Genomic DNA, 22351 nt, shown 5'->3' with positions numbered 1-22351 from the left:
ATGGTACATTAGCTTATTTGTTTGAGTTGTAAATATTTGTCATGTATTATTGTTTTTCTGACATGTTCTACATTCTGGAGGACCTCCTCACTACGAATCAATTGGAATTAAAGTAAATCTAATGTACAGGCGCTCTCAGTAAGGTTGCGTAAGGCCGTCACTTGAACCGAGGTTATGTTGAAAAAAAGGGCTTCATAGCCAAAAGTGTGGGGAATAATATGGCGTATTCGAATTCTGAAAAAAACCAACCTGCTTTCAGATAAAAATGTTGCATTTCTTATAGAGCACCCCTAGTATAAGAACAGAATTAAATGTTTTCAACATGAGTAAAAAATTTCAAAACCATTATGAAAACTGGCGTCAACACCTCATGAGAATTTCAGGACGTAGAATTCCCCAGACGAGTTTGATTGCAAGCGGAATGGGAAAAGAGATATCGGAAGACCTCGGAAAAGACTGGAATGATTTCGTTCGCAAGTTCGGAACAAGTAATAGACCAGTTTTCGAAAGGATGATGTATATCTGTGATCATGACACAAATGATGTGGATGCTCGGAAAACCGTGGCATCCGGTGACTGACTGGGGTCTCGCAGCAATGAAACGCCGCCAGGCTTGCCTGTGGAAAAATGCGAAAGCAGACGCAGGGGTATCACGGAGACAGTGGGAGAGGACCGTGGAGGAGGTCCGCCTGGCCGTGACTCACTTCCCTCATCTGTCAGGCAGAGTGGGAGGTGGGAGGGAGAGAGGGAGTGGTGTCCCGGAGCAAAGTTCGGCGCCCACAGCCGTCTATATAGCGCGCGGGCGGCGCAGCCAGCTGCAACGCACTCAGCGCTCCCCACGACCACACGACCGCAGAAGCCGCCACCGCAAGCGCCATGAAGACTCTGCTGGCTCTCCTGATGTTGGCCGTCGCCTGCCAGGTGAGCTATCCGCTACACGTCTAAAGCGACTCCTAGAGTGTCAATAATACTGTGCAATATTATTGACGATTCATAAATAAGACATAAGGTTCTACATCTACATACGTACTCCGCAAGCCACCATATGCTGCGTGACGGAAGGTACTCTGTACCAATAATTGCAAGTAGAGCGAAGAAAAAGGACTGTCTGTATGTCACCGTACGAGCCCTAATTTCTCTGATATTCTTGAAATGTAAGATGGCGGCAGTAGAATCGTTCTGCAGTCAGTCTCAACTGCCGGGTCACTAAATTTTCTCAGTAGTGCTCCTCCAAAACAACGTCCCCTGCCCTCCAGGGATACCCATCTGCGTTCCCGAAGCGTCTCCGTAATACTTGCGTATTGTTCGAAACTACTGATATGAAATGTAGCAGCCCGCCTCTGAATTGCGTCGATGTCTTACTTTAATCCGACCTAGTGCGGATCCCAAACACTGGAACAGTACTCAAGAATAGGTCACAAAGAGACCTTTAAGTTGTATCCTTTACAAATGAACCAAATTTTCCTAAAGTTCTCCCAATAAACCGAAGTCGACCATTCGCCTTCCCAACTACAATACTTGCATCTCATTAAATTCCATATCGCTTTGCAACGTTGCGCTTGATATTTAATAGACATGACTGTGTCAGCCTGTACACTACTGCAGGCCGCTGTAGCCGAGCGGTTCTAGGCACTTCAGTCCGGAACCGCGCTACTGCTACGGTCGCATGTTTGTATCCTGCCTCGGGCATGGATGTGCTTCATGTCCTTATGTTAGTTAGGCTTAAGTAGTTCTAAATCTAGGGGCTGATGACCTCAGATGTTCAATCCCATAGTGCTTAGAGCCATTTGAATCATCTGTAGTCGAACATTATGGCTTTGTTGTTCCTGTTTATCCGCGTTAACTTTTTCTACAATTACAGCTAACTGCCATTCATCAAACCAACTACCAATTTTGTCTAAAGCATCTTGTATCTTCCTAGAGTCACTTAACGGCGACACCATCTCATACGCCACAGCTTTATCAGCAAACAGCCTTACACTGCTGCTTACCCTGTCCGCCAGGTCATTTATGTATATAGAAAATATCAGTAGCCCTAGCACAGTTCCCTGGGGCAGTCCTGACGGTACCCTTGTCAAAAATGGTTCAAATGACTCTGAGCACTATGGGACCTAACTTCTGAGGTCATCAGTCACCTAGAACTGGGAATTACTTAAACCTAACTAACCTAAGGACATCACACACATCCATGCTCGAAGCAGGATTCGAACCTGCGACCGTAGCGGTCGCGCGGTTCCAGACTGTAGTGCCGAGAGCCCTCGGCCATCCCGGCCGGCGATACCCTTGTCACTGACGAACGCTCGCCGACCAGTACAACTTACTGGGTTCTGTTACTTAAGAAGTTTTCGAGCCATCTTCGAAACACTCACATTCCTGGGAACCCATTCCGTATGCTTGAAACTTCATGAACAGTCGGCAGTGTTGCACCGTATCAAACGCTTTACGGAAATCTAGGAATATGGTGTCCGCCTGTTGCCTTTCACCCATGGTTCGCTGGATCTCATGTAAGGCAAGGGCAATCTAAGTTTCGCACGAGCGACGCTTTCTAAAATTGCGCTGATTTTTGAACAGAAGTTCTCCCCCTCAAGGAAATTTACTATATTTCAACTGAGAATATGTTCAAGGGTTCTGCAGGAAACCGACTGAAGATATTGGTCTGTAATTTTGCGGCCCGCAGCTCGTGGTCATGCGGTAGCGTTCTCGCTTTCCGCGCCCGGGTTCGATTCCCGGCGGGGTCAGGGATTTTCTCTGCCTCGTGATGGCTGAGTGTTGTGTGATGTCCTTAGGTTGGTTAGGTTTAAGTAGTTCTAAGTTCTAGGGGACTGATGACCATAGATGTTAAGTCCCATAGTGCTCAGAGCCATTTGTAATTTTGCGGCTCCGTTCTTTTGCACAGTATATCGACGGATCCACTGAAATTAGATTTTTATTGCGCAGACTGGTTGTACTGTATAGTCTATGGCTCATTTTGTATTTCTTCGCCAGCTCAGCTCCGTATATCAAACTGCTTACTTTGCGCGATTTTTCGTGTTGAGTAAACTTAATTGTGCAAATATCGTCACGCTCTGTGGAACGCGCGTTCACTTTAGAATTATTGGAAGTCTATATGAGTTTGCTAGCCTTATAGTGATTAAAATCAAGTGAGTACCGTAGCGTCAGAAGAAACCGAACAATGCTATTAGTTGTCGAAATATGGGAAAATATATCTGGAAACGGAGATGCTAAAATTAGTAAATATGTTACTTTCATTGGAGACTAATTATGAGAAGTACAACAAAAAGCAGAAACGGTGTTGGCGAGCTACTGGAGCCAACACATAGCTACTTTTGATGTCTAGAACTTTTTGCAAGACCCAGAAATCCCTTCTCATTCAAATATAACTACAGTGGCAGCACTAAATATGTAAATTCACCTTTCCTTGTCTTTAAGTAACGTTTCAAGCTTTCTGTAATAACCGTACACTTTTCCATGGCGGTTAAGATTGACTGCGGTGGTATAGCACTTACGAAATTCAGGTCTTCAAAAATTCTTGCTACCAAATACTGTAAAGGAGAGGTGCTGGGAACAGGAATAGCGTCACGCAAATGAGCCTGCTTTTTCTTAATTATTAGTGTAACCATTTGCAAATGTACATCAAATGAATGAGTATTCATTCTCAGAATGTTCAGTTAGTGATTTAGTGCGCTTGTCCTCAAGTCCCTTTTCGTGACCGGGGCCGCTACTTCTCAGTCAAGCAGCTGTTCAATTGGCCTCACAAAGGCTGAGTGAAATCCGCTTGCCAACAGCGCTCGGCAAACCGGTAGGGTCAGCCATCCAAGTACTAGCCTACGCCGACAGAGCTTAACTTCAATGATGTGACAGGAAGCGGTGTAATCGCTGCGGCAAGACCGCTGGCCAGTAAGTCACGTGCCTTTTTAAATATTAAGTAACAAAGCTTTCTTGGTAGGAGCGGAATTCAAGCAGTTTGTTATCACAATGAGATTTAAAATAGTAAGTTGCACAAAACAACGGCAAGCTAGGCTACTTCTATTGAAGGCTTCACTACACTTCGAAGTGGCACAAATACTTTACTCTGTTTTTCACATGGTCACCAAGGTTGCGTAACCAACGATCGAGACGTTCTACGAGTCGTCCCCTCTCTTAGTGATAGAACAGCTGTGTGAACGTCCTCAGCGTTGGAAAATATGTGACTCCTCCGAATAAGTTCGGAAATTGTCGCCTGTGCCGATGGCCTTCTTTCCCGATCAGAATCAGTCAAGCCTGCGCTGCTTTAGTCAGTTTGTTGGCACCATTTCACCACGGATGGTCGCAACATTGCATTTGACCATATACCACCGGGATTTCATGGCGAGCCTGTGTACAGTGCAGACGTTTTACCGCAAGACCAGTACTCACCCGCGTACTTCGACTTTGGAATAGGGCTCTTGACAAAATATCGATATATCTGCATTTTCCCATAATTTCGGTATATATCGGCGACAATTTTCTGCTGGATATGTCGATATCGGTACGGCAAAACCGAGTGCCGATATTTTTATTTTATATTATACCTTTTCGAAATTTTCGGTAAATAATTGAAATTGTTCTTTTGAAATTGTAGAACAACATAATTTTATTTTCACTGTGTGAAGGAGTCTTACTACTTTTTGAGTTTTCATCATGTTCAGTACTCTTTGAGGTGTTCTGATGTGAGGAAATAGCAACTAGTGTGGTATTTCTTCACATCGGCATTCTTCAAAAAAGGTGCTGAAAATGACGAACAAAAATCTAAATAACATGACTGGTTTTTGCGGAGAATGGAGACATGTGAGGGGAAACGCTGACATAATCGGCGTTGGGCGCTGTCAATAGAAACTGCAACGTTTAACTTCACCACGCAATTTTGACACCACAAGTACTAGTTCGCTGGCGTTTACGGAAATGAAGAAACAGATAAGTCAACGTGAAGCGTTCTGGAAAAATCCGATATATGACGAAACCGAAGTCGGACCCATCGGACACCTTTTACTGTGCCACTTACATAGAGTTACCGTTGTTTAAAAAATGGTTCAAATGGCTCTGAACTATGGTCGATGCCCGAGGCAGGATTCGAACCTGCGACCGTAGCAGCAGCGGTTCTGGACTGAAGCGCCTAGAACCGCTCACCCACAGCGGCCGGCTACCGTATCTAAAAAAGTGGTTTTCACCAAGCGTGAACGCGGATCGTTTTCCTTTCAGTTCTTGCTCTAAGGGGGATAAGCAGGATGGTAACTTGGTGTACAGAATATCTAAAAAAAATCAATACTGCACTTAAATAAACACCTCTGGCAGTATATTCACGATATGCAGCCCACATTTTTATAGGCCGTACGTCGATATGTTCTTCAGTCGAAATATCGATACTTCTTTTCGATAGTGAAGTTTTTTAAATATCGATATATCGGAAGCCTGATATTTTTAAAAATATCAACTGTCCTGCTTTGGATCCAGAGCGAGTGAAGATGCACCACGTTGCTACTCGCTAACGTATTCCCTTAACAGAAGTTTTCGGAGGCGGCCCTCAACTTGGCGGATGTTGGCCAAGTGTACACACAGACGGCCGATAGCGTGTGAACTCTGACCTCGCGATAACCGATACCAGGATGGCCTCCCACTGGCTCAAGATCAAGGCGCGACCCGCACCGCTGTTATGTCACGAGCGACAGCAGACCCACTGCTGCTGCGATATGGCTGGCTTCTCGCATTCCTGACGACGTATGCTCTTACGACTGGGACGCTTACGGCGTTTCCTCTGTGCTTCACCCCCACGAAAAAGAAATTTGCGATTGTTTGTGGCTACATTACTGCCAGAAATCTGAAATCTACTCATTGTAGATCAAGACGAAAATTAGTTATTTTTTCTGACTCTCCGCGTTGACATTAAGGAAACCTGTTTCCGATTTACCATCTTTTCCTCGGACTGCTCACTGATCTTCTTCTCACATTTTTATGAAGGAAAGCTTACTTTGCGATTTGGTCTCCTACGTACGCACAACTTGTTCCTTCCATTCAGTTTTGTCCTATGCAGCGTTTTCTATTAATATTGGGCATCTTCTTCTGCCCTTATGCAATTGTTGCCGATTTGATTTCCTCTGTTCCAACCCTTGACAGATCTGAATAACTTCATTCTTGTTGTTTCCTACTGCCTAAGATGTATCAAGCTTCGAGCCCAAAATTCTTCCGCCTACAACAAGATGGAATGTCTTACTTTATAAAATATTTCGTCACTTTCCTTTTGAGGGTTTTTACAAACGTCCCCTACATTCTTAGACAGGCGACTTATTTTTTATAGTTTTATCCTGTTAACGCATAATTCTGCGTCAAAGCTTGTGAGTGTCCAACTACCAACCCAAAAGTCTGGAATTCGATGCCCAGTTGGTCCTGGAATTTTTTCTGTGACTTAGCACTTCTTTCATCTCCTACAATGAATTGTAAAAACTGTAAATCCTCTGGTAACTGGTCGGGCAAGTAAGTTCAAGGATTAGAGGATGGCAAAGGCACACCACCAAAAATACATAAAGTAATGCATTCTCACCTTATTTACAGTTATTATTTAAGTTTAACCGTGTAGTAACAATAAAAAAGAATTACTTCCAATATTAAGATAATAGCTTCCAAAACTGAAAAACGAAATCCACTGCTATTGGAGTTACTATAAGGTTCCTTGGGTCCAGTCATCAATGATGTATAGAAACAGTTAATTACAACATGAAAATAGGATTTTTCGGGATTTATGTATAACACATCTACCTGTGCCCCAATCAGAATCAACATTAACTGGAAAATCAACACTACTTTCACCAAGCAAATGTCAAACTCAAATATTTTACTTCTACATACATATTCACCATATGGTGCATGGCCGAGGGTAGTTTGTACTACTACTAGTCATTCCCCCTCCTGCCCCCTTGCAAATGGGACGAGCTTAGAACGACTGACTATATGCGTCCGTGCGAACCCCGATTTTTCTTGTCTTCGCTGTATGTTTGTGGGAGTAGCATGGTTCTGCAGTCTGTCGCAAATGACCGTTGTCTAAACTTTCTCGAAAGTATTTCACGAAAAAAAAACGCCTTCCTCCATCCGTATTTTGAGTTTACATTGTGTTTTCGTAATATTCGAGTGTTGATCGAACCTAGCGGTAACAATTCTAGAAGCGCGCCTCTGATTTGCTTGGAAGTTTTCCTTTAATCCGACCTGCTGAGGATCCCAGACACTTGAGCAATTCAAGAATGTATCACACAAGTGTTCTGTATGCAGTCTCTTTTATAGATGAGCTACACTTTCCTGTAAGTCTTCAACAAAATCGAAGTGGACCACTGGCGTTCCCTATAACCGATCTTACGTGCTCGTTCCATTTCACGTTGCTTTTCAGAACGATATGCCTAGATATTTCACCGACGTGACCGTGTCAAACAGCACACCACCTGTACTGTATTCGAACGTTATAGGATTGTTTTTCGCACGCATGTGCATTAATTTACTTTTTTCACATTTACAGCAGGCTGCCACTCATTTCATCAAATGCGAATTATGTCCAATTCCTCTTGTATCTTTCTGCAATAAATTTAGACGACACTGTCCCGAACGCTACAGCGTCTTCAGCAAACAGTCACCCTATCTCTCAGATCGTGTATGCACGTAGGGACGTCAGAAAGTAAGTTACACATTTCGTCCCACGCTAAGACCATGACGCAACAAGGGTGCCGCAATATCGGAAGGTAGTACAGGTTCCGTGTTTCCTGCAGACCCAGTTCTGCTGCAGGATGGATAACACGTGTTTCACAGTGTGCGATTGAAATAACTCGTCAACTGGGAACGTACTCCAAAGCTGAACTGTGTGGGACAATTCAAGTCTTGTGGGCAAAATTGCACACAGATTCACCGTGAAATTGTGGCAGTATATGGACCAAATGTTGTGACGTGTCCATTCGCAGTGAAATGATCGTAGTAGTTTCACCAAGGCTGAAAAGACGTGGCTACCACTGATCCGCAATATAATCCAGATTTTGCAGCATGCGAGTTCCAGCTCTTCTACAAACTGAAAGAAAATCTAAGCGGCAAGAAGTTTTCGAACGATGAGTAAGTTCACACAGTGGGTCCCGAATAGCTCCGTCACCATAGAGTGCATGTCTACCGTCGAGCAACTGAACGACTGGTACAACATTCCGATCTTTGTTAATCTGTGTCACTTTTACGTGTAACGCGGCATTCAATAAAAGTTACTTGACCTACCATAATAATGAGCAACTTATTTTATTTAAGTCCCGCCGCATACTGAAACAATCCATGCTACCAACCATAAGCTGCTTCTAGTGAGAAATGTTTTATTGACGAATACTTTCAGGAGGAAGTATAATTTTCAAATTGATGTAAAAAATACGCCGGCCGCTGTGGCCGGGCGGTTCTAGGCCCCTCAGTCCGGAACTGCGCTGCTGCTACGATCGCAGGTTCGAATCCTGCCTCGGGCACGGAGGTTAGTTAGGTTTAAGTGGTTGTAAGTCTAGGGGACTGATGACCTCAGATGTTAAGTCCCATAGTGCTTAGAGCCATTTGAACCATTTTCTAAAAATACGTACAGCAAAATTCTACTGGTAGACAAGATTATCATGTAAAACGTCACGTACAGTTCTCTTGGTCAAGAAAATCCTCATTGAAACCTGATGCTTTCTGGACATTTGATGAGTTTCAACTTCTCACTCCGCTATGTAAGTACAGCACGTTGTGCTTGGCTTGGCAAGACCTGAAACATTTTTTGTAAAATATGGTCCACATTTGTAACGTAGTTGAAGAAATTGATATTTAGTCAATCAAATGTTTAGAAAACATCATATTTTCAAAAAATGGTTCAAATGGCTCTGAGCACTATGGGACTTAACATCTGTGGTCATCATTCCCCTAGAACTTAGAACTACTTAAACCTAACTAACCTAAGGATATCACACACATCCATGCCCGTGGCAGGATTCGAACCTGTGACCGTAGCGGTCACGCGGTTCCAGGCTGAAGCGCCTAGAACCGCACGGCCACACCGGCCGGCATGATATACCTCGGCACTGGTATCTAGAAATTTTACGATGGTGATTATAAGTTTCAAATCTGCGTTAAGCCGTTTATTAGAGGCATAAAAAACAGATATTGTGTTCTGCTTAGCATGTCCTTCACAATAAAAGATATTGATCAATCACGGACCCCAGAAAGGATTTTCTTTCTTTCTTTCTTTCGTTTACGCCATAGTCCCGCAGCGATCACAGGGTCGGCGTGGTTACAAAGGATTTGGCAATATTGTTAGTGTTACGGATGGCGGGATGCCCTTCCTGCCGCCACCCTGTACACCCCCCCCCCACCCCCACCCCCCCCCCCCCCCCCCAGGACTGAATCAGTGTACCCCAACTGTCTGCGTCTGGTGGAAATCGTGAAATAGTGTGGACGTGTTTCAAATGTCTGCGACGGGTGTAACCGAGGTGGAACGTGGAAACCAGCCTGGTATTCACCTAGCGGGATGTGAAAAACCACCTGAAAACTACATCCAGGCTGGCTGGCACACTGGCTCTCGTCGTTAATCCGCCGGGCGGATTCGACCCAGAAAGGCCTCTAGCTATTATATTAATGTTCAGGCCGCTCATCCGAATACTACACTGATGCAGCTCTCCAGGCTAGTCTATCCTATGAAAGCCTCTTCCTCTCTGCATAACTACTGAAACCTACATCCACTTGATCCTGCTTATTGTTTCCAAGATTTGGTCCCCCTCTACATTTCGTACCCCTAAAATTCCTTCCAGTACCATATGACGATTCTTCGATGTCTCAGTATGTGTCCTATAATGTATATATGCAAATTGAATGACAGTTTGTATCAAGGCCAGGTTTTGAACCCAGGTCTCCGGCTCACTAGGCAGATGTGCTAACCACTACGCCACCCTGGTACGGTGGCTTTGCACAATTGGACGAACTACCCTAGCACACCTCCCTCCTCAATTCAAAGTTCCATTCACGCCGCTGCCCACTTGGTATGCCCCCTAAACTCTAACAGCATTGCAGAGGCTTTCCAAATGTATTGGAATAGCACCTCAACATCAAATGAAACGGGGTGTCCTGCTTGAAACCCAGGCATAGTTGATTTAATCAAATAAAAGTATATAGTTCCAGAGACCTTTCCAAGTCTCAAACATGCCACTGTGCTAGGGTGCCGTAGTAGTTAGCACATCTGCCTGGAGAGTGGGGTATCTGGGTTCGAATCCTGCCCGTGGTACAAATATTAATTCTGCCCTTCAGTCTGCATATATACGTCGTAGATGCTTCAGACTTGAAAAGTTCCCTGGAACCATACAGTTTTATTTGATTGTGTGCCATCAACGGATACGTGCTGTTACTCAAGTTGAGCCAAAAATTTCTTATTCCTCAATTCGGTTCAGCACCTGCTCACTAATTATTCGATCTATCCGTCTAATTTTCAACATTCTTCTGTGGCACAACATCTCAAAAGGTTTTATTCTCTTCTTGTCTGAGCTTCTTATTGTTCAGGTTTCACTTCCGTACAAGGCTCAACTCCATACAAAGACCTCTCTAAAACATTTATACCCGATGTTAAAAAAATTCCTCTTTTTCAGAAACGAGTTTCTTTCTACTATCAGTCTGCATTTTCTATCCTCTCTACTTCGGTCATCATCACTTATTTTGCTGCTTAAAAAGCAAAACTGATCTACTGTTTTTAGTGTGTCATTTCCTTATGTAATTGTATCAGCATCGCCTGATGTAATTTGGCTAAACTGCATTGCCCTTTTTTTACGTTTGTCGATATTTGTCTTATAAACTCTTGAGGACACAGTCTTCCAAGTTATTGGCCGTCTTTGACATAATTAGAATGTCATAAGCAAAAGTCATTGTTTTTATTTCCCCTCCCTGAACTGTAATTCCCTTTCCTAATTAGTCTTTTGTTTTTAGTGCTTGCTCAATGTACGGATTGAATTACACAGGAAACAGACTATAATCATATCACTCCCTTCTCAACTACTGCTTCCCTTTCATTTCCGTCGACTGTTATAACAGCAGAGTGGTTTCTATACAAGTCGTAGATAACATTTCGTTCACTGTATTTTACTCTTGCTACCTTCAGAACGTAAAAAAATGCATTTCAGTCAGTATGGTCAAAAGCTTTCTCTAAATCAACAATAGCTAGAAACGTTGGTTTGCTTTTATTCGGTGTATCTTCTAAGACAAGTCGTAAGTTAAGTATGGTCTCCCGAGTTCATACATACAGCCACAATAATTGTTGTTTCGACTTAACCCACCAAGTCGCATTGCGCAGCAACATAAGGGTTCTTTCCGTTCTTTGACGGCTCAAATCACCTGTCCACAGGCGCGACCAGATGCTGGCCAGGTGAACATCGCAGAGACGGTGGAGCAACTGAACCACACGATCGTCAACGCCGCCCATGAGCTCCGCGAGACACTGGGCCTGCCAACGCAAGACGAGGCCCTCAACCTGCTCACCGAGCAAGCTAATGCCTTCAAGACCAAGATCGCCGAGGTCACCTCCACACTCAAGCAGGAGGTGAGTGACGCTCGCCGTCATGGTACACTAAGGCAGGGAGATGTCCACAGAAAACTAACGTTGTTCTCCAGTGTGACCAAAGAGACAAGGGATAAACTTTAAGCAGACTGAAGATGACTCAAGTTTCGCATTGTGCTTTGTGTGACATCGTGATGAACAGAGTCTCCCACATAAAGTGGACTTCCTAGATGCGTTGTGCACTGAAACAAGTTTCTCGCAAGATCATCTCATTTTCCACTATCATTCCCAAAGCTAGTTTATTGCACCCCTTGTTGGTCGACAAGTATGTAGTCTCCTTCCAGTAGTACCAGCCACTTGAATGATTACTACCTCCCAGATAACCGAAGGCAAAAAAAAATTAAATTTATAGTGAGGAATAAAAGTATAGGAAGAAAAACTGTGTATCACTTACTGTAATTAATGTATCACTTAAATTAACCGCACCTTGCAATGTCCTCAATACATTGTAAGTATCTGCCACGGGCAGGGCAGTGTTCTGTGTGGTTGTGAATGCGTTACGTCGGAGATGAGCGAATTCGAATTTGGGCAAATTGTTGGTGCTCGCATGCTGGGTGCTCCCGTGACCCAGGCAGCGGAAGTGTTTGAAATTCCAGGAGGCATCGTATCAAATACTGGTATAGCAAACAGGGAAAATGGAAAAACATCATCTGCTAAGTCGCAACGCGGACGATAGTGTGTGTTGAGTCGAAGAGGATTGTGACGAAAAATTGGAGGAGTGAGCTGCAAAAATTCACTGCAGAACTGAATGTCCCATTCGCGAACCCTGTCATCACCAAAACAACACGAAGGAAGCTCCATAAGCACGGAATTTCAGGGCGAGCTGGAATTACAAAACTACTCATCAGTGATGCAAATATCCGTAACAGGAAAATCTGGTAACGAAGCAATAAAACGTGAACTATGGACCAAAAGACAGCATTTGGTCGAATGCATCTCGTTTCACACTATTTACAACTTCTGGCCGAGTTTAAGTGCCAAGAATGAAACATGGCTCGAGTTAGGTGATGATTTGGGCAGCCATATCCATGTGTTCCTTGGTTACTCTGTAAGGTCTATTATTGCCAAGGATTATGGGACCATTTTGGCTGATCAAGTCCATCCCACGGTACAGTGTTTTTCCCCCAGTGATAAAGCTGCGCCGCGCGGAATGGGCGCGAGGTTTGAGGCGTCATGTAACGAACTGCGCCCCCCCCCCCCCCCCCGCCGGAGGTTCGAGTCCTCCCTCGGGCATGGGTGTGTGTGTTGTTCTGAGCATAGGTTAGTTTAAGTAGTGTGTAAGTCTAGGGACCGATGACCTATGCAGTTTGGTCCCTTAGGAATTTACACACATGTGAACATGTGATAACGCTGTGTTCGAAGACGATAGGGCCCTGTTCACACAGCTTGCATCGTCCAGGAATGGTTTCGTGAGCACCAGGATCTCCCCTGGCCACCACTGACATCAGATCTCAGTATTTTTTAGCCTTTGCGGTCAACTTTGGAGAGAAGAGCATGTGATCGTTATCCACCTCCATCACAGTTACCTGACCTTGTCAGTATTTTGCAGGAAGAGTAGTATAAGACTCCCTTAAAAACCATATAAGGCCTGTATTTATTCATTCCGAGACGACTGGAAGCTGGTTTGAATGTCAACGGTTTTCCGACGCCGTGTTTGGGAGGGTAATGTGGTTTTGTGTTTGCATAATTTTGCCCACAACCCTGCCCATAACCCTGTAGACAGCGGACGAAACAGAGAGCTGGCCTTTAATTGCACCTCATACTATTTGTCAGCAGCTCACAGCATCTGATGTCCTCATAACTGCTCACAATAAAATCAGCTTTAAGAGGACAAGCAATGTAGCAGATGTTGTGACTGCCTATGCTCCAGGGTCTCGTAAGGTTGGGCAGGTATTGAGAAACGGACGTTGGCCGGTGATGTTACTATAACTGCCCTGTTGAAGGGTTTATGAAGAGAGGGATTACTGGCTGCCTTATTGGCGAGTATAGTACGCAAGGCAGGCGTAAAACAGCATTATTTTCACTCTTCTATGTCAAATAATACTATATTGTAGACCACCTCTGTTTACAATCGAAACACTGAAAAATTCGCAAACGAATAGTTCTACATTTGGTCAACTGGAACCATCAGTTTCGTTTGAATTACGTTGTCTGTAAAGTGTTCAGCCCATCATTAAGAAAAACATTGTGGCACTATACTACACCCAGATATCCTCTGACAATATGGCATAATGTGGTAAGAGTCTGAGTAAACTTTTTTAACTGGTTTCCTACGTCTCACATTAAGGGTTTATGTGTCCGTCAAACAGTGTGCAGTTCCCTTTAGAAGGCTTTTGTCTGTCTCAGGCCGAGAAGCACCAGGGCGCTGTGTCGGAACAGCTCAACACCTTCGTTCGTAACCTGAACAACAGCATCCACGATGCCGCCACGTCCATCAACCTGGAAGAACAGCTCAACTCTCTCCAGTCGACACTCAACAACGTTGGACACCAGGTGAGTTGCCGGCCTCTCTGCAAGTATTTCTACGCAAGAATGTGATCGACCGGTCACACCAATCGCCATCCTGATCTATGTGTTCTGTCGTTACCTTGGAGAGCTTCAGGAAAATTCCTAGAGGATCTGTTATGCCCTGCGAAAGATCAAAAGACGCAGTGCATGACCTTAGGATACACTCCACAGAGATACTGTGGTCCATTTGAACAAATTAAATGTCTATAGCTTTACCAAAATTCTAGCGTCCTCCGGCTACTGTACCCTCTGACTCTCCTGTAGGACGCATGTCCACTCCGTATGGCAATACTGGTGCCAAACTATCCAGCGTGTTTCATACACTACCTTCGAAAATTCCTGTTAGTCGTCCTGAAGCAACTATACTATTCGTGATTGGTGGTAATGGTTTGAGTGGACTATCCGGAGATACATCAGTTTCTGTCTCGCCATGGGAAGTGTATGTAATGAACGTGCTGAGTTAAATATGGGTAACGAGTATAATAATCCCATGGTCCAAGAAAGGCTCGTTTCACATCTATAACAGAAAAGTATATTGGTCGCACGGAACTGGTGGGAGTGGTATGGAGTTCTAAGGATGGAAAATGGAGGTAGAGCCATTCATTGTCTTTCTTTGTCATGTTGTTCTATTGACAGCTGGTGCGCCACTTCAATAAATATCTATCTGTTGCTATATTAGTTTCGATCAGTGAAATAACCCACTCCTGCAATCTGGGATACACACATTTCATTTGTTTCTGAATTCTAAAGCATTTCTAGGAATTATTGTCTGTGGTTCTACAATGCCACAGGTTTAGCATTGCCATTTGCGATGGGAAATACTGTAAATTTAGTAGAAAATTTCATTTATCTATATAAGAAATGAAAAAATTTCATCAAATCTCCATGTCAAGAAAACGTCCTCTCCAGAAGTTGGCAACTCCTCGCACTCAACTGGGTGGAAACAGCGCAGCATGCTGTCATCAAGACACACATCCTGTTGGCACGGCTGCATACTAAGGTATCAATCTGGAAAGGCGAATTCTGTCTTGGTCCCAGTCCTAGGGTGCTAAGATTAATTCTGGGAGGTTTCTAGTAGTTACCTAGTAGAATATTGAAGCTGGAATGCATTTTACACACACAAAAACACAAAAAGTGAAGCTTACAAAACACGTTACTTAACCTTCAGTCGTGCCAGTGGATAATGAGAAAACAAGGCATGCAAATAATGCAGGAAATCCAATAACGTGATCAGATGAGAATCTTTAGGGGAAAATGCGAACGGATGGGCTACCAGGGACATGAGAGACCACAGAAAATTTAAATTTTTTAAATTTCGGTAGAGCACTTGTCCGCAAAAGGCGTAGGTTCTAGGTTCGAATCCGGTCAGGCCCATAGTTTTGATCTGTCTGGAAGTTTCAAAGCTGAACAAGTTTTTTAAGTTTATATTATGTATCTCTACTTTGAGTTTTGTTCGATTGTACTTTTTTACCTATATTTTTCGATATCCAAGAGATTATTTTTTTTAGATTTCAGACTTTTAAATTTCAGTGTCAGTCTAATATTATTCGTATATGAACAAAAATATATTCTGGGGTTATTTTCTAGCTTTATTTCCCAACTGGTTAATACGACGGATTTGATCATAATCATATTCTTCTAGATCGGCACCACAGCCTGGATAAACTTGAAGACAGACATTATTCGACCAGATTGAGTTTTAAAATGTTTTACTATGCACATTTTCTGACGCAACAGATGCAGATACGACTTCCTCGTTGCTACCGATGAGCTTGAACAATGGGCCATGCCGGCAACTAGTAGTAGTGAATAAAGCGTTTTATTTACAGTCCGGTGGAAGACTATCTTTCTTCAGGTGTAATTTAGACCATTAACAGAAATAACGGCTGTGACCATAATCATACGAATAACGTAGGAAGATGTACTTTGCATACCACAATCAAATATGTTTACTTGATAGGTATCAGCGTCATCTACCTGCACAGAACTATTTAGTGGACATCTGTCACCCCTTCGAGATACGATACGTTTAGTATATTCCTTGTTATATGAAGGTGTAGTGAAAAATAATGTCTCCGAATTTTTATGTGAAAATTCTTCAAGTACTTTAAATAACAAGAAATGTTATTAATGTTTTACATCTTTATTCTACATATTTATTTCTAAACATAATCACTCCGGCGACGAACACCTTTCTCCTAACTAGAGACCAGTTTCTTGATACCATCACTATAGACTATCTGACTTTGTTGACAGAACCACAACCTCACCGCTGCTTCCACCACTTTCATCGCTATCAAAGTGAAGCCCTCTAAAATGTTCTTTGAGTTTCGGAAACAGATGAAAATTGAATGGCGCCAAGTCTGGGCTGTATTGAAGACGATCGACGACAGTGGACCCAAGGCATCAGATTGTTGTAGATGCAGCAGCGCCCGTGTGTCATCTAAAGGAGAGAATGCTCCATATGTGGACGAACTTGTCGAATGCGAAACTCGAGTATAGTACATTGTTTTTCATGCACCGACATAGTTACATTATACACCGCCATGTTACACATAGAGATCGGAGACGGGGCGAGTATTAGCCTGATGTTGTGGGTTGCATACTTCACAAATCAAGGTGCAGCTGTTATATCAGTGCCAACGGGCTTCGTTCGTTCCCGCCGCAGTTTCGCAAGTACGAGTCTGAGAAGCGTGGCGCTGCGGCCGCTTCATACTCGTCGAGGCGTTCTCTCTTACTGAAGCATGCTAGAGTGTAACGCTAGTCGTGAATTATTGTAGTTACGGAAGATCAGAACACGAGCTTGCTGTTGTTAAGTAAGACTGAAAAACTTAAAATAACCGACCGCCAAGATCAGATGCCCTGTGACGAAGCTGTGTTTTATGAGACTGTGGGGGGGGGGGGGGGGGGGGGTGTAAGACGAAAATTAATTGATGCAAAGTACACAACTGCAAATTACGCTTCACCCTCATTTCAAGTTTTCTCATACGGTCGCTACAGACTCGGTGAGGCCTCGAAAGTGTGTTTATGTCAACGTAATTATTAGACATTCTCTAAATAGATTTATAAATATTAAAGTAAATCTACAGCAGTCTTCGAAGAAATTTCATCTTTATAGATGCACCTGTAAACAGAACAATACTCACGGCTAACTGATCAATCGTCATATAAGTATATAATAGTCACCATGACCAACGGTTGCTTATGACATTTAGACAGGTCAGCCGTTTTGTGACATTCAGGTTGCACTTGACAATGGCTACAAAGCTGAACTCAAACTGTGTGGAACAAATGACCAGTAATTTACAGTTTAATGGCGCAAATGTCTTTCTAAACGGCTACGTATGTAATGGGAATGACGCGAGTGTACTCGCTCTCCTTTCTGAGCGAGTCGAGTCCACTTGTATCTGACAGCAGGATCAGGAGACAAGTGGGTTGCGGCGGACACTCAGGAGTCGAATCTACGGGCACACGGAATCGGCGAGTTCGGAGATGACGTCAGAGAACTCGTTGGCATGTTTTTAGTGAATATACGGAGCTCATTTCTGATCTCTTGTTACACGGTACAACTAGGTGCCCTCTAGGACAGAGGACTGCAAGTACGTCGACGTCAAGAATTAAGATGTATTTTATTTGGAAACTAAAAGATTTTTCACAAAGAAATTCGGACACATTATTTTTCAGCACGCTCTCACACAGGGTGAGACAAATAAAAGAGGCCCAGAGAAAAGAGTTCCAGGATACAAAGAAACACAGCACAGGAAACGAAATACAGTACTAATCTGACTATATCAGATACTGACATGACCACCATTCATCTTTTGGCATTTCTGGGCCCTGGTCATCAAGTTGCTGAAGGCGGTAGTATGCTGGACTGCTGGAATTGCTGTAATCTCATCCGGAATGTTCTGCTGGAGTTCTTGAAAACTACACTAACAGATAAGGTGAACTTAGTGGCCAGCTAGGGTCGCGGTAAGCTAACCTCTGCTAACAACTGTCAGGCGTGAATATGGTGTAAATTTGCACCAAGGTTCGGTCGGCTATATGGTCAGTTGCTCCATCCTATTGGAAAGCACTGTAGGTCTTTTCCTCCTCCGTTAATGCTTGCACAAACGCTTTCAACCTGTTGGCAATTTAACGCGCCGAAGTCAGCGTCCGATGAAAGAAAATGGGACCAATAATGCAGCGTGCAGACGCTTCACACCAAACCCCAAGCTGCTGATCATGCAATGGTGTTTCGTGGAAATTATTCAGATTCCTGCTACCCGGAACCTGTGGTTCTGTGAGTAAACATGACCACTCAGGTGAAACCAGACTTTATCAAACATAAAGAACAGAGCCACGCCCAAGGCATTCATTGCTGTCTCAGTGAACAGCCACTCACGAAACTGAAGGTGCTGAGTGGCATCTACTGCTTTTAATGCATGAACAACAGGGTTGCACGTGCAGATCCAGGTGGAGTATTCGCCCGCATGTTGGTGTTGTGGTCTTCAGTCCTGAGACTGGTTTGATGCAGCTCTCCATGCTACTCTATCCTGTGCAAGCTTCTTCATCTCCCAGTACCTACTGCAACCTACATCCTTCTGAATCTGCTTAGTGTAGTCATCTCTTGGCCTCCCTCTATGTTTTTTACCCTCCACGCTGCCCCCCAAATACTAAATTGCTGATCCCTTGATGCCTCAGAATATGTCCTACCAAGCGATCCCTTTTTCTAGTCAAGTTGTGCCACAAATTTCTCTTCTCCCCAATTCTGTTCAATTCCTCCACATTAGTTATGTGATCTACCATCTAATCTTCAGCATTCTTCTGTAGCACCACATTTCGAAAGCTTCTCTTCTCTTCTTGTCTAAACTATTTATCGTCCACGTTTCACTTCCATACATGGCTACACTCTATACAAATACTTTCAGAAACGACTTCCTGACATTTAAATCTATACTCAACGTTAACAATTTCTCTTCTTCAGAAACGATTTCCTTGCCATTGCCAGTCTACATTTTATATCTTCTCTACTTCGACCATCATCAGTTATTTTGCTCCCCAATTAGCAAAACTTATTTACTACTTTAAGTATCTCATTTCCTAATCTAATTCCCTCTGCATCACCCGATTTAATTCGACTACATCCCATTATCCTCGTTTTGCTTTTGTTGATGTTCATCTTATATCCTCCTTTCAAGACTCTGTTCATTCCGTTCAGCTGCTCTTCCAGGTCCTTTGCTGTCTCTGACAGAATTACAGTGTCATCGGCGAACCTCAAATTTTTTATTTGTTCTCCATGGATTTTAATTCCTACTCCGAACTTTTCTTTTGTTTCCTTTACTTCTTGCTCAATATGCAGATTCAATAACATCGGGGATGGGCTACAACCCTGTCTCACTCCCTTCCCAACCACTGCCTCCCTTTCATGCCCCTCGACTCTTACAACTGCCATTTGGTTTCTGTACAAATTGTACAGAAAGCAAATTGTGTGAGTGTGAAATCTTATGGGACTCAACTGCTAATGTCATCAGTCCCTATGCTTACACACTACTTAACCTAAATTATCCTAAGGACAAATACACGCACCCATGCCCAAGGGAGGACTGGAACCTCCGCCGGGATCAGCCACACAGTCCATGACTGTAGCGGCTAAACCGCTCGGCTAATCCCGCGCGGCAAGAGCCAAATGGCGGTTATGGTCGTCTTGATATGCCGGTCTCTTGCGACAGGCGTCTGGCGGATTAGTAGATCCTGAAGCAGTTTCTCGTGTACTGCAACCACATTTTCTGGTGTGCGGCACCGTTCGGAATGTTCTTTGACTTGTTCAAAAACACATCCTGTCTGACGCCATGGTACTCATTTGACACCATTAAACTTCTCAGCAAACAACTGACCATACCGTTCCCACGACTATGTTCTCAAAAAAATGGCTGTTAGCACTATGGGACTGAACATCTGAGGTCATCAGTCCCCTAGAACTTAGAACTACTTAAACCTAACTGACCTAAGGACATCACACACATTCATGCCCGAGGCAGGATTCGAACTTGCGACCGTAGCAGTCGCGCGGTTCCGGACTGAAGCGCCTAGAGCCGCTCGGCCATGGCGGCCGGCACTTTGTTCTCATGCAACTTTCCACAACGAAGACCCACTGCTCCAATGTGAGTACCACACTACTCCACTCACACTGACACAGTCCGCACTACGCCCACTACGCTCTGAAACGGTTGAATCACATGGTGGGCGTACAAGTGTTGTGAGCGTGGCGGGATGTAGTTATACGTCCAAGCATATCCTCTAATTCAGGCCACTTTTATTTGCAAAAACTGACATTATTGTCTGAAGGGATATCGCAATCACTGGTTATACAATGTTACTTTTAATCCGTCTTGATTCCAAAAATGTTTTAACCTTGACAACTACAGATCTTAACTAAGTATTTTTAGAGATAAAAACAAATTTGAAAAATCTACTTAATATAGTATGTGCATATGTAATCTAACAAATGTACCGGACACCACCCGTCCTTAAGAGTTTTATAATTCATATAAATCACGTGCATTCTGCCAACCAGTGTAATGTGATGCAGCATGTGAAGGTTGCAGTGTGCGAACGGGTTACTCCTGTAACCGAAATTGCAGGTACTTTCTGGTACGTTTGATGTTGATCGGACAGGACGAAACAGGTTTGCATTTGTGAAATAGTTAATTAGTGTGGTGTGCATACTGAAAGACCTTCGGTACACACACCATCAGATTATTTGACTTGTCGCTCTAACGAAGTAGGCGAGTGTCAGCAATATGTCTCGTGGTCTTACCGTGGCGTGTTTATCTTCTGCCGTTAGGTCAGACGATATAAATGCCACTTGCACGCTTAGAGTAGCAGATTGACGGTGACAAACTCTAAACAGAACTTGGTTAATTTTCACACACATTTATTAATATAATAACAAGCATAAAAATAACTTAACTTGGTTCTGGATGCTATTTACAATTGACAATCTGAAGTTCCTTTGGTCTTGGTACGTTAATCTTATTCTCACATATCTCTGATACTTGACAAAGTGTCTATACATTTATCTTCATGGCTATGTACAGTAATACGATAATCTTCTTAGGTGCAGACTGACACTTGACTATAGACTGGTACAGACTAATGCAGACTGGTACAGACGGGTGCAGACAAATGCAGACTGACTAATCGGAGGTCTGTACACTCGTTATAACACCTCGTGCGTTCGTGTATCACTGCGCGAGTGTGATCCGCGAGGAGAAAAGGTTCTACGTAAGCAGCAATCAGCAATCTCATTGGCTGCGCTACATGTTAATACGCGGATCGGCGGAAGCAGAATTTGGTCCGTCTCTAAGACAGCGCCATCTCGTAGTGCGGAGACGGACGAGCTGTTGTGCTTAGCGGGGCGCGCTCTATTAGGAAAGTTGTGTACGCGCTGACTACGCGGAACTATGTACACAACAATTAGTGTCACTGTCATTTCAAATCTTAAGATGGTTCTAGAGGAACCGAAACCAGTCATGTGAATAAACATTTTTGCAATCAAGACGGATTATAAATAACTCGTATTTGCACCACCCTGTATTTATTTCTTGGGAGACGACACGTCCTGAAACCTGGCGGATCAGGTATACTGATAATTGCAGTTTTAGGATGTTGCCCCCTGGTGACACGCCTCTCGTGTGCTTGCAGTGGCAGGACATCGCGAGCAAGACGCAGGTGGCGGCGCAGGACGCGTGGGGTCCGGTGCAGTCGGCGCTGCAGGAGGCCGCCGAGAAGACGAAGCAGGCAGCGGCCAACCTGCAGAACTCCATCCAGTCGGCCGTCCAGAAGCCTGCCAACTGAGCCACGCTGCCGGAAGCGCCGTCTGTCCCCTCTACCACCTTCCTCTCTGCCTGTCTTAGCCGATAAATTACATGTACAGTTTATCGTAAAATACAACTTTTTCCTCTCTATTTATTTACTCGTTTTACTGCAACAGACCCCTGCCTCAGTGACACGTGGCACACCAGACAAAAAATTATTCACCACCAGGAGGCGTTGCGGCGGCGCGGCTCCTTCCGTCCCTTTACGACGAACCTGCACCTACCTGTGAACATTGTCTCAGCATATCATCAGTAGGGAAGCCGAGCGAAACCTACTGTACTTCGACGTGAACCAGGTTGCAATTTGAAACGTCCTCTTAGAAAACTTAATGAATTACTGTGCTGATAAACCTCTTACGTTGTTTGATTTTCAAACAGCTGAGCAGAACTGAACGTA

The 22351-nt window shown here is 43.9% G+C and overlaps 1 protein-coding gene across 1 annotated transcript; it reads left to right on the top strand.

Annotated features, from left to right (window-relative positions):
* The first annotated feature begins 765 nt into the window (after window positions 1–765).
* LOC124545190 (apolipophorin-3b-like) lies at window positions 766–22048 on the top strand. Its single transcript, XM_047124051.1, has 4 exons — window positions 766–921; window positions 11375–11569; window positions 13934–14080; window positions 21782–22048. Exons 1-4 carry the CDS (start codon window positions 877–879, stop codon window positions 21932–21934), a joined length of 540 nt encoding a protein of 179 aa, XP_046980007.1. The 5' UTR covers window positions 766–876; the 3' UTR covers window positions 21935–22048.
* Window positions 22049–22351: the final 303 nt, after the last annotated feature.

This window comes from Schistocerca americana, chromosome 8, assembly GCF_021461395.2.
Source record: "Schistocerca americana isolate TAMUIC-IGC-003095 chromosome 8, iqSchAmer2.1, whole genome shotgun sequence".
Classification (NCBI taxonomy): Eukaryota; Metazoa; Arthropoda; class Insecta; order Orthoptera; family Acrididae; genus Schistocerca; species Schistocerca americana.
The sequence above is the reverse complement of the archived record's forward strand: the minus strand, read 5'-3'. Positions and strand labels throughout refer to the sequence as shown.

What these genes read in the sequence shown, in the direction of transcription:
- LOC124545190 (XM_047124051.1), top strand. Translation starts at nt 877, where the DNA reads ATGAAGACTCTGCTGGCTCTCCTGATGTTGGCCGTCGCCTGCCAG. An exon ending in CCTCCACACTCAAGCAGGAG is followed by an intron (nt 11,570 to 13,933) that starts GTGAGTGACGCT and finishes TGTCTGTCTCAG; the next exon opens with GCCGAGAAGCACCAGGGCGC. An exon ending in TCAACAACGTTGGACACCAG is followed by an intron (nt 14,081 to 21,781) that starts GTGAGTTGCCGG and finishes GTGTGCTTGCAG; the next exon opens with TGGCAGGACATCGCGAGCAA.